Source organism: Leptonotus elevatus, chromosome 2 (genome assembly GCF_054856555.1).
Source record: "Leptonotus elevatus isolate MCC_2025b chromosome 2, RoL_Lele_1.0, whole genome shotgun sequence".
NCBI lineage: Eukaryota > Metazoa > Chordata > Actinopteri > Syngnathiformes > Syngnathidae > Leptonotus > Leptonotus elevatus.
This window is the reverse complement of record NC_141240.1, coordinates 18368966-18384867: the sequence shown is the minus strand read 5'-3', so window position 1 is coordinate 18384867 and position 15902 is coordinate 18368966. Positions and strand designations below refer to the sequence as shown.

General features: G+C 40.2%; 1 protein-coding gene across 3 annotated transcripts in view; it reads right to left on the bottom strand.

Annotated features, from left to right (window-relative positions):
- Positions 1-1544: 1544 nt before the first annotated feature.
- Positions 1545-15902, bottom strand: part of LOC147178662 (TOX high mobility group box family member 2-like) — a 91572-nt gene continuing 77214 nt past the window's right edge. For 2 of the 3 annotated variants that reach the window (XM_086069728.1, XM_086069729.1), the window contains 5 exons: positions 13524-13754; positions 9436-9516; positions 6311-6703; positions 5121-5260; positions 1545-3085 (listed from right to left, as the gene is read on the bottom strand). In XM_086069728.1, coding sequence (XP_085925854.1) covers positions 3043-3085; positions 5121-5260; positions 6311-6703; positions 9436-9516; positions 13524-13754 — 888 coding nt within the window. In that variant the 3' untranslated portion in view covers positions 1545-3042. The remainder of the gene's footprint in view (positions 3086-5120; positions 5261-6310; positions 6704-9435; positions 9517-13523; positions 13755-15902) is intronic. The other variant, XR_015094176.1, reaches the window with a different exon arrangement.

Sequence of the window (15902 nt, the reverse complement as noted above, 5' to 3'; positions counted from 1 at the left end):
TTTATTTTTACGCAGATCAACTGTAGGGGGCACTGCCTGTTCATCATCACCATCAGAGAGGGAGAGCGAGCGAGGCAGAGATTCCATTTCCATTCGATTTTTAATCCAACTGTGAAATTCAAAAGTAAAAGGCAGTGTGTGTGCGTGCGCGTGTGTGCGCGCGCGCGTTTTATGTTTTTCTCCTCAGGTGGCTCTGTGAAAGGCTGTGCACTGCTGCATTAACTCTGAGTTTCATCACCGCACTTTAATCAAAAACAAAAATGACCAGTGGGCAGAGAAATGTTGCTTGATGTATGATATTGATTATGTCTGAAGGGAGGGAAAGAAAATTGCAAGGGGAAAAAAAAAGATACATTGGGCAGCATCTTACAATACAGTACCTAACAATCCATGGGTTAAATCTCTCGTGCATCCAGCGCCTGGGGGAATCTACATAGCTTTCCTCAGTCGCTTTGGTACATTTCTCAGATGACAATTGAAACTGTCAAAACTGTCAGTCTTCACGTCATAGTTTCATTTATACACTTCAAAAAAGGACTTTCTCATTTATTTGAACAAGTTGCAAATACTTTTTTTTTTTTTTTTTTTACATCCATGCAAATGATTGCGTACAATTATCTGGTGTTTCCGACATTATCAATGGCTTATGTCATGTTAATTATATTCTGTTAAAATATGTCTCTGTTGAATTGTATCACACGCCATAACATTCTGGCATTAGTTCATCGGAAACTATACATGCAAATTGGTTGGACAAGTTGTCGTAAATAATATGCCAAGCATGATTTGATACATTTCCATTAGACTATTACATGAACCTTAAAGGATGGGTGATGCATTAAATCAGTCAATGATCAGCCAGTTTTCTGAAATAGCTCATTTGCAAGGGAAGATAAACGTTGTCATGTGACCCAAAAGCCAGGAAATTCATTCCTCCGTCATTTCATGTGCATTTTTTTTTCCTAAACAGACTTCTACTATGTTCACATTTGTATTTTTTATTTTTGTTTGGCTATGCAGTGCAGTCGTTTCTGTATCGCAATGAGTCAACAAATTGCAGGTCAAACAGTAAAAACAATGTCAATCTTGTCCAGACTCGTGCAATCAATCTTCCATATACACTAAGGTGTAAGTTACAATTGAGATAAATGGTCATCAAAACATAAGCCGCAGTTGACATCAAAACATGCCTCCAGAGTACGTTGTTATTGACAACATGACTGAGCAATTTGACTGCTTTATCCATACACAATAACACAAAGACTTGTCATTCTGATGGCACTGACATGTTCAATGACTTTTGAGAGATGTATTAAGAATTTTGAGAAAGAAAATGGCTTTTGCAGGGGATCCAGGATGTTTTGCGAGTTGTAAGTCATGTCTTTGAAAAAGGACAGTTTTGCAAATTTGGAGAATGATTCAAGAAATGTACCAATGCAACTGAGGAAAAATAATAGCTCAAACGTAAGACGATATTAGGTTTGTACACCAATGTTTTAAATGTGTGTGTTGGGATGCAGAGACACAAACCAAATTGTCCCAAATACTTTAGACATTTTATTACTGACAAAAAAAGAAAACAAAGGAATATTTTTGTAACACAAAATGAATCCAATGCTGGTCCAGTGGTATTGTACCAACAATTTCAGAAAAATATTTTAAGAACTCATGTTATAGTATAATGATGATGCTAATAATAATAATAATAATAATAATAATGCACCCTGATGAAAAAAGCCAGCATGTTACTTCTTTATTATTTATAAACCAACGTGAAACCTCCCAACCAAATGAAAGAAACCAAGCTTTTTGTAAAACCAATATTCATCGAAACAAAACGGGTCTCTGGCGTGACAAGGTAAAGAAGTACATTTGGCAGGCTTTATACACAAAACTGAATTATATACCCCGATGTCCGTTCCTCTTAAATCCTGCTACAGTGAAAACCAAAGGATCTTTTTTTAAATTCTTCACAAAAGATGATAAAGATGAGTTCAACACAATTCTAAAACACCTAATAAAACTAGTCAAAACTTCAAAACCCCACTGTTTTTTTTTCTTTAGTTAACATTTCACATTTAGCTTCTTTTTTTGTTTGTTTAATTCACCTGTACAAGTGGTGCTGGGACAAAAGGAAGGTGAGGGAGGATGAAAAGGGTTTGAAATCTTCCACCTCTGCACTCCGGCAACGTCCTGAGGTCACGTGACGAGAGTCGACGCTCCCTACGATCGGCAGGGAGATGGCAAAATTTTTTTTTTGGGGGGGGGGGGGTCTCCACCTCCACCTCCTCTTGCTTGTAACACATTTTTTCGTGTGTGTATTCCCTCACCACTTAATCCAATGAAAATAAACTCAATACAGCAAGGGGCTGCTGCTAAATACACACATAAGAAGGATCAGGGTTTTTTTTTTGGTGGTATTTACAATCTCTGTGAGAAATTAAGGAAATTAGAAAGTCCTTCATTAGGGGCAAAGATGGGTTTTGCAAACATCTCATGTGTTTGCGACGATCTTGAAAATGTCCTGAAGTACATCCACCCCTGCTGAGGTGACTAATTTGGAGAGCCTTACTCTTTGAGGATGCTTAGAGCACGTTAACTCCACCGATGAGGAGGCAAAGGGAAAGCATCTCGAGGAAATTCAAAACAAAAGAATAATATATATTTTTTGTCTTTCTCTCCAGTATGCTGGCAGAAGCTCATAGCTCACTGCCCCCGCAAGAAAATGAAAAGTTTGCTGATGAAAGAAAGGAAAAGTGAGAGACAGAGAGAGAGAGAGAGAGACAGAAGAGAAGAGAAGAGAAAAGTGCCTCAGGCATGTGGCTGATCTAAGTGCTTGGCGAATAGGTGAAGATGCTGGAGCAGTCTTTGGGATTTTTCAAATCCGGCACAAGACGAAGAAGAAGAAGAAGAAGAAGAAGAAGAAGAAGAAGAAGAAGAAGAAGAAGAAGAAGAAGAAAGCAAAACGGTGTCGAAGCAGATATATTGATGATGTTCCGGTGGAAATCTCCCTGGAGTCACACGCGTGGAGGTCTTTCAACTTCAAGTGAGGTAGAGAGGCTTGTCCCGAGCTCCCATGCCACTGCTGAGGAACAGCAAACGTCACATTCACTTCATACTAAGAAATGCATACATGGCAACGTCACTGGATCGCAAGCGTACATTATGAACAGGGTTGGGAGGGTTACTTTTAAAATGTAATCCATTACAGTTACAAGTTACCTGCTAAAAAAATGGAGTTCGTAACGTGATCCAAGTACCATCATTTTAAAGTAATGTAACTGGATTACTTTTGGATTACTCCAATATTGAGTATGCTCATGAAGACACAATAAGACAATATATATTCTATACAATGTGCCCCTGGTATTTGCGGGTAACAGGGACCCGGGCAGCCTACAAATAGCAAAAATTATTGTGTAATTAAAAAGCATGTAGGCTTATTGATTGATTGATTGATCACATTATGGTTGTAGGCTAGCGGGCTAGCTAGCAAGAAGTTACAGTGCGTAGCATGCCGCTGGACTCTTAGTTCAAACTTTCGCTCCGAGTAAGTTCCAGTGAATACCGGTCGCCATTTCCTCCTCCGTGAAGCTTTTTCAAACTGCCCACATGTGGAGGACACGACTGGTCAGTTCGTTCGTTCGTTCCCACCTCCCCGACATGTAGCAACGGTCCCACTCACACATTCATTGTCACTGAATGGCAACGAGGGAAGTACAGCATCGCCATCAGATCAGATCAGATTGTTTTTGTGATATTTTATGTTCAAATAAGCATGATTTAAATTTAAATGGCAAATTCTGCCATTCACTTCTTACCTGTTTCTTAATCCGACTCAGTTTAGTAAAATTATATCTTTTTTTTTCTTTTCTTGGAGAGAGTAAAATTATATCTTGATTGTGAACTATCAACTAAAAAATATATGTTCAATATTTTAGGTTGTTGATGTTTTCTTTATAAAAACAATATGCTGGCAATTGGCTATTTTTTTTGGTGCCACTGAATGGGGTTGGGTTAGTCATCATTCAAACCCAAAAATGTATGAATACTTTTTTAATACCTTGTCCTTCACTCCCCAAAATGAATTTATACGTTAAAAAAGAAGAAGAAGTTTTTTAGAGCATACAGAAGGCTTTATTACAGCTTCTGACATGAAAAAGGTCGCTTAAAGTAATGGTAGTTATTGCAAAAAACTTCATCAGAGTATAAGAGATCAGCCAGGGCCATGTTGCAATAAGTTCTTTTTGCCAGTGTTTTTAACAGGTTTCTGAATAATGATGAAACTTAGCTATTTTCTAATGCTAATTGCTGCAAAACAGATATAAATATAAAAAAAAATTCCTGATGAAAGAAGAGATTCTAATCTTTCTTTTGCTAAGTTCCATGTTTTTATAGCAATAGAACACAATATTCTGTGGACCTTGCAAAATTTGTCAAAATCCAGTAAAACAGCCGGGAGCGAAGGGGATTGCTTCAGTGAAAATGGCTGGGAGTGAACGAGTTAAGTGGAATAGTTGACATCAGACAGTGACATTATAGTTCCGATTATCATTCAATAGCCAAAATAATCAGCAGCTTGATCATTCTGATGATCTTAGGAGACTTCTAACATGAAGAGCCAAATGCAAAAATCTTCCTTCGATTTATGTTCCTCGCGACCGAGGACCCTTCAAAGTGTCAACAAGCTATTCAGAGCAGGAGAACATTCAAGCAAATACTCAATGTGCCTCAAAGAGCAGCGAACGTGATCCCATTTGACATAAAGCTACAGAACGGGCTCCAAGTGGAGGAGCCGCCGACTTCCCGCTCCTCCACATCTCGGCATAGCGAAGTCGAGTTTCAGGTGTGAGACAAAACCACAGCCCTCTTTGCAGCCGCTTGAATGGCGCGATCCGATAAGACGACGTGCGAAACGAAACACAGCGTTAATTGGATGTCAGGGCTGCTAATGGCGTTATACTGCTGCTACGTGACACTTTTGAGGAGGCGCGTGTCTTTTAACAGGAAACTCAGGAGTGTGTTATTAATCGAGTTTTAAGTCGGGCCGTGTGACAGTGAAGAGGTCTACAGCAACTCATTTGGAAAATTCATCAAATGGCTGACAATGCTGATCTTACCTACAGGGGTTGGGTCCACAATCCCTGTTGCAGTATTCGCTATCCCAGTCTGGGTTCTGGCCATGCACTTGGTTCGGGGCCCCTGGAGACTGTGAGCCCCCCACACTGTTCTGGTACTCAGCCTGAATATGGGAGAATCCCTGAGGGTCAAAAATGTGTATTAGTAAAAATGAATTTGAAAATTTCGCACTGACACTAGATGGACAGGAAATGTTAAGTTATTAAATGTGTAAGAAAAGCAAAAAGAGATTTCGGGGGGTAAAAACCATACAGTGGTACTTCTACAAAATATTTCTGATATTAAGTTTCTAAATTGTCTAATTGTGAATGTGAGTGCCAATGGTTGTCTTTTTTGTTAGTTGTAAAAACCAAAATGATAGGAAACAAAATCTTGTAATATCTCACTCAGTGTGAATCAATAGTAGTGAATCGATATACACTTTTTGAATTAAAATATGGAAATAAATGACATTTTTAGCAATATTCAAATTTTATGAGACGTTCCTAAAGAGATGTCACACATCTCATTTTTAATTTTAAGTGTCATAAACATAAAATCAACTGCTAATAAAAGACAACATGTTAAAACATCACACTCATATAATAACTCTAATTGATTATTATTATATACACAGTCATTTCTGGACTATAAGTCGCACCCGACTATAAGCCGCAGGTGTTTTCTTGTTACAGCACCGGGTTCGCGCTACTTTTTTTTTCCATAATGAGGGCGCAAATGGTCTCGCTCTCATTCTGTCTCCTACTGTATTTGGGCTCACTTGGTTTGTTTTGCCCTGCCTGATGCTCTTGTGCTTCCTTTCTAGTGCGCCCCCTTGTGATCTGATAGATAAGCCGCACCTTTGTATTAGCCGCAGGGTCGACTGCAAATGAAAAAAAGTAGCGGCTTATAGTCCTGAAATGATATAAATAGTCACAATTAAATGTTTTGCTTATGGGTGACATAATGGTATCAGGCCAATTAGCTCACAGCAACAGAACAAAACCATAAAGTAGAAACATCCGAAAACACGACCCGAAAACACCTAGGACAAAAGTACTTGGACACCGCCAGTGCTTTCTGCTCCGAATTGTTGAACTTTTGGGGCGACTGCTTCTCACTGATTTGGTACAGAAGTACAGTAAACGGGATCAGGCAGCAAATGAATCTTGGGATGAAATTCCATACCCACCTGTTGGCTGAGAGGTGGGGAATGCAAAGGTGCCTGGAGCCCCATTTGGTGTGAGATGATTGGCTGCGACTGCTGCATGCGGATTGGCTGATTGAGCAGGGAGCTCTGGTGCAGGGAGAGCTGGGCATGGGGGTGCAAGGGTGGGCTGATCTGGAAGGGAGAAGGGGGCGAGGCACTCATGCTGGGTGGCAGCATCTGCGATTGGCTGAGAGTGGAGGCCAGGCTGTGGCGCGGCGGCCCCGCGTAGCTCTGGAGGTCCGACAGGGGGAAGGAGCCCGATGGGCCCAGGTAGGGTGACGAGGGCTGAGGACTGTACAGGGGCTGCTTTGGGGGCAGCAGGTGGGAGGGCTGGCTTGTCTGCTGGGCACTTTTTGGCTCTGGATCATTATATGTCTGGAGATAAGACAACAACATTTGTATCATATCGTCACTCACAAGTAAGGGCAAGGCAACCCCAAACATTTCTTTACAATAATATGCTTTATTTGCAACGGCATTCTGATTAATATTACATTTGTGCAATATGAGTTAAGCAGCAAAATCCAACCATTTTTATCCATCTAAGGAAGCGGCCATTTTGCCATTTGCTGTCGACTGAAAATGACATCACAGCAACTGTGATTACAACTGGCAAAATGGCCGCCCCCTGAGATGGATAAAGAGTGGATTTTCTATAACTCATATCCCACAAATGCAATATTAATCAGAATGCCTTGTTTAGGCGAGTGGGCTGCAAAAGACATATTATTGTCATGAACATTTCTGGGTTGACTTTGCTGCTAAATATTGTATTGAAATATTTGTGATTGACTGGGAACCAGTCCAGCGTGTAACCCGCCTCTCACCATATGCTGGAGCAGGCTCCAGAGCTTTCTATAGAAAATGGATGTATGTATATTTAAATATTTGACTTTTAAAAAGTCTACACCCCCCAACCCCGTTCTAGTGATAATTTTTTAATTTAGTCAGTTTTAGTCCAGTTTCAATCACACTTGTTAGTTTTTATCAGTTAGTCAACCTCATCCCGTTTTTATTTAGTCCAATTTTATCTACTAGAAATGTAGCATTTTAGTCTACACTTTAGTCCAAGAAAACATAATTTTACTCATCTAGTTTTAGTCAACAAAAACTGTCAACGTTTTAGTCTAGTTTTACCCCCGTATATTTGATTTGTCAGCAGATTATGTTGAACATTTCGCATCTAAAACTATTTCACATAAAAATGTTCTCTCATTTTTTTAATGGAAAACAACACACACTACAGTATATCAACAAGTGGTTACTATGGCTCTATGCTACAAGCTAGTAAGTTAGCCCGCATTAGTTAGCGATCGGATTAACAACAACGTTATAGCCGTTTGAGTAATGTTACATTATAACTATAATTGATTTATTTTTTATTTTTGTTACCTTTCACCATGAATCCACCTCCTGCCTGTCCCATGTATTAGTTCAGGTTGCACTCGCTAGCTGCAGATTTAAAACGGGGGGGGGGGGGGGGGTCACTGTGTGGCGGCTCTGGCTCAGGGTGTAAAGACGGTCGTCCAGTAACCAGAAGGTTGGCTGTTCGGTAGTGGTTGGAGGGGCCGTAGGATTTTAGTCCAGTTTTTATTAAGTTTCGTCTCATCTTAGTCGACGAAAATGCACACTGATTTAGTCAGTAATTGTTTATTAATGAGAGTTTTAGTCTAGTCTCGTTTAAGTCCGGTGAAAATTGTGTGCTGACGAAATTATTTTTGTTTCGTTTTTGTTGATGAAATTAACACTACCTTGTTCAAATGGCATCAAATTAAGAGTAAGCGAAATAATGAAACCATTTTATTTCGCCACCCTTCATGTGAAAAAAAAGAACCCTGAAATCTTTTATTGTAAGGAAGTGAAAATAGAACAACTGTCATAATAATGTGATTGCAGTCGTGTGCAAACCCTTTTCAATCGTGTATTTGGTTGTGGTCAAAATTAACTAATTAATTAATGAATTGGTCTGCAAATTCTTTAGAGAAAAAACACACAAGCACAGTGAAAACATGCAAACCCTACAAAAAACACAACAAAAAACGATATTCGTATCCCTACGGTCCGAACTGTGAGGCAGACATGCTAACCACTAGGCCACGATGCTGCAGCTCCAAAATGAATCTCAACTTAATTTTCAATCGGTCTTCGGCTTGACAGCTTTCGCAACGTACGTTCCTTGCCCTCATTGTACTATGTGTGATGAATGACCGGGCAGATGCAATTCGATGTTTAGCAAGAGCTGCAGCGGAAGATGGTGCAAAAACCCTCACAAACCGCACCAAACAAAAAGTTTGTGACTTGACCTTTCTCATTGTGGGTGCTATGAACAAGCGACGCACCCACGGGGCGCCCCGCCTTCGCCCTTTTATGATGAGCTGTCACACTGCTCATCTGCAGCCATCAGTGTTGATTAAACGCTAATGGAGCCCATTTGTATGAATAGATCTGAGTCTGGGGGTAATGATCAATAGACACCTTGACAGAGATGGGAGAAGAATACACACGCGCAAGCAGACACGCACACACGGAAAGGGAGGCAGAGAAATGAGGCTGTTTGCTTGCAGAACAAATGGACTGACAAAAGGAATCTTCCTGGCACTGTGTTGTGTTGTTAATACAAGACGGCACTAAACAATGCAATGCTCAGCCCTCCTCCTCGCTCTTCTTTATTCCACCGTTTCTTTAATTCATTCCCGGGGCATGCACATGCTACTCATCCGAATTAGCAAGAAGCTAAAAATAGATGATCAAAGATCTCATTCCTGACATCCTTCAATTGACATTCTGTTGCAGGCACATACAAGAGAGAGTAATGTGCTTTATATCCTTTATCCATCATACTGGAGCTGTTACAGTCTTATGCTTGCAATGTGATTGGTTGACCCCCTCCCCCAGTACCTCACAATTGCATGTACAATAGCCACCCCCCCTTTTACATCTGCACCCAAAGGAAATCAGGTATTGTTCCAATATGGATGGTTCTTTTTGCATCTAATGCCCAACCCCTCACCCTCTCCACCACGGAGGCCCCTCCCAGCCCATTAGCGGGGCTTTTCCATCCAATCCATCATCAGTCTAAGCCGATGCCTGTGTGTCATAAGCGTTACCTTGGAAACCAGACTGGCTCTGTACGCCGCCAAGGCTTTCAGGTACTCCTTCTTTGCCGCCTCAGTTTTCCTCTTGTAACCCTGAGAATAAAGGTGAAAATCAAAACATGCGGCTGCAGGTGAGACGAGGGCTTGACATACACGTGCACACACACGCACGCACGCACGCACGCACGCACGCACGCACGCACGCACGCACGCACGCACGCACGCACACACACACACACACACACACACACACACACACACACACACACACACACACACACACACCCTTAATGTTTCCCTTTTCATCAGAGCCAATGGCACAGAACATTTTTATTTCCTCACTGCAGCACTAATACCGCCTCATCTCAATGTGTCTCCCTCCATTGTAGAAACACATCATTTCCATTCCATTCCAATCCACCCCGAGAAATGAACTGGAACTTCTTTCTTTGGCTCCTTTCAGCTCCCAAATAACAGTCCTATCAGCACGCTGACATTACACACACTCACTGGATGAGCTTGCTGCAGCAGTGCAGTCCACGAGGAGGGATTCCACTGGCCCGCTTGTTATTACAGCAACAACTCTTGTTGATATCGGCTTTATTGTAAACGTAGATGTATGCACAGGTTTTATATTACCTGGGTACGACGCACGGTAGCAGATTGAATAGCCTACTGTATTATAGAGATAGAGGTAAAATAATCGAAAAGGGGCAAAATATTGCAGCAATTGCTTGTGCTGTTGGCTCTTCTGCCCGAATCTGTTTCTTTTATTCCTCGAGAGGTGTTATTTTTCATAACAGAACAATTGGCATTACCTTAGTTAGTTAGTTCTCAATTATATTACAAAAAACTGTAATCGGTTTCCCAGATCTGTACTTTAAATGGTCTAAAAGGTGGATGGTACAGTAGTTTCCCCAGTATTTTAGTACATTATATGGATGTTTTTGTAATAATAGAGATTAAACAGTAAGATCTAATGGGTGTAATATAAAATTATATAAACTGGATGATGGCTATCTTTTTGTAAATGTGTTTTGGTGGTTCAATGTTTTAACTGCACCTGTTGGAAACAGATGAATAAAATCACCGTCAAGTCACTTCAATAAACGAATAGCTGTATGATAGTGCTTATACACAATATTATAATAACATGCTTTCTTAAAAGCAAAGCTTAATCATGACACAAATCAAAAGAAGCCAACAGTTCTGTTTTGGATTTGAATGGCTTCAAGGTAAAACATGATGACCTCCTACTTACTGTAGCAGAGCAGCAATGATGTTGAATAGCGACAAAAGCATAAGGCTGCTTGTCATGAAAATGGGGATTGTCAAGATGCCCTTCAGCCACACAAAGGACAAGGTGGACTGATTTTTATTTTTTTTTAAATACAAGCTACGGTGGCTACACTGTACAAAATACATTTGCTGACTTCATATTTTCATGATTTTCCAGTTTAGTCACATTTGGGCATGATGCTCGTTTGCAGTGAGTAAACTTTAAATAACACAAAGGAAGGTTGCTTTTCCACAATATACCCTGCTAGTTTTTTAAAAGCTGTATCAGAAATAACCTACATTTTGCATTTGCACGGATGTACGATGACGTATTAGGGCCCCATATAATTGTATTTTTTTTGAGGAGGGGAGGGGGGGTGTTAATATTACTAGAAAAACTCGCAAATTTGCCATTTATAAAGTGGTAGATTTGCGAGAAAAAAACTCTGAAAATACTTTTTGGTCGTGTTTTCAAATAAGGAGATTGCTTCATCAGAGATGAACCATATCATATCAAGCATTCACACTTTGAAGCGTTGGACGAAGACGCTTTGCTTTGCGAAGGTCACCGTCCTGAGGATCAAGCATTTGAGCTGATTTGTTCAAATACATATTTACATTCATGTTTCCAGAATTATTATTTAAACATTGATACATTTGGTATTTTTTTTGTACAAGTAGCTAAGTTGATGTGCCGAATCAGCTGCTCTCCGTCATTCACTTGCCTTTAGCTAAAGTATGCTAGCTTCTGATTGGTTAGTGTTAGTCAGCTGATAGGGGGCCAGGAAGTGTTGTCGATCGAGCTGTTGCATATGGCGAGTAAAGTTTAAATGATCCTGCCTTTTCCTTTCATAAAGAGTGTTCCATTAACCACCAACAAATCCCTACGTTAGCTCCTGGTGGACAAAAGCCAGAACCGTGTCCAGACTATAGCTATGCTACGTGTATTTCTCGCAAGTTTCTGTGCTTTTTTTGTGGCAAATCTGCCACTTTATAAAGTCCCAATTTCCGAGTTTTTTCTCTCACAAATTTGCAACTTCATTAAGTACTGATGATTTGTTTTTACATGTGTGTAAATGTTTGATCGTTTGCTTTGGTAGCGAGCCTGCTGGCTGTTACGGCTACATTATAACAAAACAAGGAGAAAATGGGCGAGAAACAAAAAAAGAGAGCAATTCAATCATCATCGGTGATTCAAATTTTGAAGCAGCGGACGATCGGCCACTCATGAAAACCAGCCTTTTACATTACATACACATTGCAAAGCAGCCCAACTCTTATTATATACTCCCTAAAAATATCCAAAGTAACCTGTAAAAAGTCCAGCTTCATTAACTTGGACTGATTTATTGCTGCTGCCGTCCTTCTCCTTCCTCTTCATTGGGCGGAATTACATTTGGAGAGAAAATCATTTTAACGAGAGTCAGGGGAGTGGGGGATAAACGGATGGATTATCTTAAGAAAGAGGAAAAACTTGCTCATTAAGGTGAGTGTTATCTCACAGCAATGTTCTGGTAATTACAGTGGATAATGCCAGCTGCAAGACTCACATATACAACAACGTTCTGTCTTATGTTACTAGAAAGAAAAAAAAGCATCATGTCAATGATTAATGCTATCGTGAAAGATGATTTAATTGTGAACTCATAACCTCAGCTGTTTTCAGCCCAGCATGTCCATCATTTTTCAGTGTGCATTGTTGTTGAGCATATGTACTGTACGTACGGGCACAGCGACACTCATATTGACAGGAAATAGTCCATTTCCAAATAAATTCCCATGAGAACACATTGGAATGATGGACTGCATTTCGCTTTCTTGGGGGGTTGGGTGACAATAATAATTCCAATAAAGCATAACATGTGGCACATTAGCGTAACGGCCCTGGGCGTCTTTAACGGGAGGCAATAGTAGTTCAACCCAAATATTCAAACTGTTGTATTGTTTTTTTTCAAAGGAGAAGTCAACCCCCCAATTTTTTGGGGACAATAATATGTTCTATGCAGCCCCACGAGTCTAAATACGGTATTTTGGTTAATAACGCATTAATGGAATTTGAGTTAAGCAGTAAAATCTAGCCATTTTTTTCCATCTCGGGCGGGGGTGGCCATTTTGCCATTTGCTGTCGACAACCAGTCAGGTAACAACCAATCACAGCGCAGCTTCAGAAAACAGGTGAGCTGTGATATTTCGTTGCCTGAGCCCTGAGCAACTGTGACGTCATCTTCAGTCGACAGCAAGTGGCAAAATGGCCACCCCCCGAGATGGGAAAAAACGGCTGGATTTTGCCTAATAGCGCATATTCCAAAAATGTAATATTAATCTGATTTTCATGTTTAGACTAGTGAGGTCACATATTATTGTTAAGAAATGTTTGAGATTGACTTCCACTTTAATAAAACAAACTGCCGCTGCAATTGAAGCATGGGAATACTATGAATATTTAGCATTTTTTTCAAATTTTGTCACCATATGTACATGCTCCAGATGATGATAGATTCCACAACAACCTGCAAAATGCGCATTTATTTAGCCCCAAACTGTTCATAGCCTGACTCGGCACCAAATAAACTGCAAGGTTTTTTTTTGTAATTATTGGCATATATAATCTATGACATAGACTTGTTTAGAATTTTAATGTATATAGAAGACTTTTTTTTGTTTAAAATTTTGAAATAAGATTTCATTTGTGGTGAAAAAAAATTACTCTGCTCTCTAAATTCACTATGCAAGACGATAATTTTTTTTAAAATGAAAATTGAATAATTGTTCCAATTGTATACATATATGAAAGCATTATTAACATAGTTTATAGTTTATACCTGCTTCTGTTCCTCTCCTAGGCTGTCCCACATGGAGGCCACAATCTTGGAGACGTCTCCAAAGGTGGCGTTTGGGTTCTGACCCTTAATGGCTGCCTGGGTATCTCGGAAGAAGAGCGCGTAGGCCGAGACGGGTTTCTGGGGCTCGTTGGGATCCTTCTTCTTCTTCTTCTTTTGCGGTTTGGGTTTGGGCTTCATCATTTCTGCCGAGGACCGCTTGTCGTTGCTTATCTGCGATGGGACAACAGGTCGGGAAACGGCTATTAAATCAGGTGATAAAAATGCGTGTTTACAGCAGGGTGGAAGTGAGTTGAAGTACTGATTGTTGTGTACCAAGGTGAACTGCAGCACAACCGTTCTGTGAAAGACACGTTCTGTGAAGTGCGGCCAGAGTTTCTTCTAAGAAGAGAGAACAGGTCGATTTACGAACTAACAGGACATCAGTCCGACTGTTTAGCCCGTGGGGTGTTGAAAAGCAAAACCGGCCAACTATAGAAATAACTTATAATCATCTTCAAAGCAGAGTACTAGTAATCTTTCTCACGTTCAAATAAATCCCTGCCATACCTTCACTTTGTGAGAAAAGACAGTGGGTGAAAAAAACAAAACTGAAATCTCTACATTTAAAGGCTGTAATCACATGGTTTGTCTACAATAACACAGTGCAATCTCACTCCACTTTCAGGAGGCGTAAACTGCTCACATCCGCATGATGTGCAACATCCAATACACATGAATGCACTTTCATTTTCCGCGAGGGGGTTTAGACGGGAGTCAAATCCAGGTCACCTGATCCTGGTTGTGATTCTGTATGAAAATTGCCTTCTTGGATGCAGAGAGAACACATCAAACACAGGAGATGGAGGGGGAGGGAGGGGGACAGAGAGAGGGGGGGGGCGAGCAAGCGCGAATATATTGCAAGGCAGGACGGTTAGAAAGTAGTGATAGCTTGATGCTGCCATTTGTATCAGTGCGAGATCAGTTAACCTGATTTCTTGATGGTTCAAAAAATAATAATCTTTTTACCCATTAACATAACAGCAAATGTACCGTAACGGCACACTGCCCATTATGATAATCAAGCCAGTCTTCTGTGTGTTTTCTCTGTCATCAGGACCTCATTTAAGATCTCGCAGGAAGAACAAAGCAGAAAACTGTTAGGAATCAAACGGCAACTTGAGGTAACATACATAAATCAAGCTATGTTTCCATGACATTATTTTTTTATAACATCAAAATATTCCAGATTTTTGTTGCTGATGTCAGTATTCACTCTTGTAACAATTACATCCGACCCGTGGTACAATATTTGTAACTGCCATCGCTGCTTTTGGATTACACAATGACCTCCCTAAAGCAAATGCATTGCAGCAGGTTCAAACAACAGCAGCAGCCGCTGAGTTTCTTCTTTAACTGTCAAAATAAAAACAGGAAATGATTGTCTTTGAAAGTCTCTTTTTTTTCAGCCAAATAAGTTGTACACAGCATGAAATTAACTCATGAAAATTCAAGGTCCATGAGGGCAATTGGTGGGAAAAGAAGACAAAAAAAAGTATTGAAATGAAACGAATAGATGTTCCCATTCAGGGCGACGTGAAGACATCGCTTGTCTATTTCACAGCTTACAGGTAATATTCATTTCTTGCGCGCAAGTATGCCTCTTTTCATTAAAACATAATCAGCCCTCACTTCCAGGCAATGAGGCAGAAGACAGCCATTAGATATGACATCTGTTCCATCCAAGTCTTTGAAGTGAAAAGAGACTAAAATGAAGGTAGGCAAAATGGAACTAGCAAAATACAGCTACAATATTTCCAGGAAAATCCACATGTATTTGTACTGCGGAGAGCATGATGACAAGGGCATGCAACAACAGGCAATCAACTCGACGACGGAACAATGGACACATGCTTTCATTTCCTCTCTTGGATTGCCTCTTTTATTGTACAAATGGTGATGAAATTACGTTGAAAATGAAAGAACAAATAAAGCACCCACAATACTGCGCCTCAAAAGAAACTAACCGGACTCACGACTGAAATAAAAGGTAAGTATACAGTCGCCTGCCTTGCTGATTGCATCTTATGTTTGCTTTAATCACAAACCTGTTCCTCATGCCCCTTACTGGCAAGCGAAAGCAATCTGTAAACCACGGTAGCCTTGTAACAGGCATTAAGCCTGCATATTTTATTGCTTCAACTTGAGTCACACTTAAATATAAAGAAAGAAAGAAATTGTTATGAATGCACAGTAATCATAAGAATTTACATTCTCCTGTATGTTGTTGTTGACAGACACGCATTTCTTATTAAACATTTGTGTGTGGGTCATGTTGCACTTTTTAATTCTATCTATCTAAAATTAGATCTGTTTCATTTG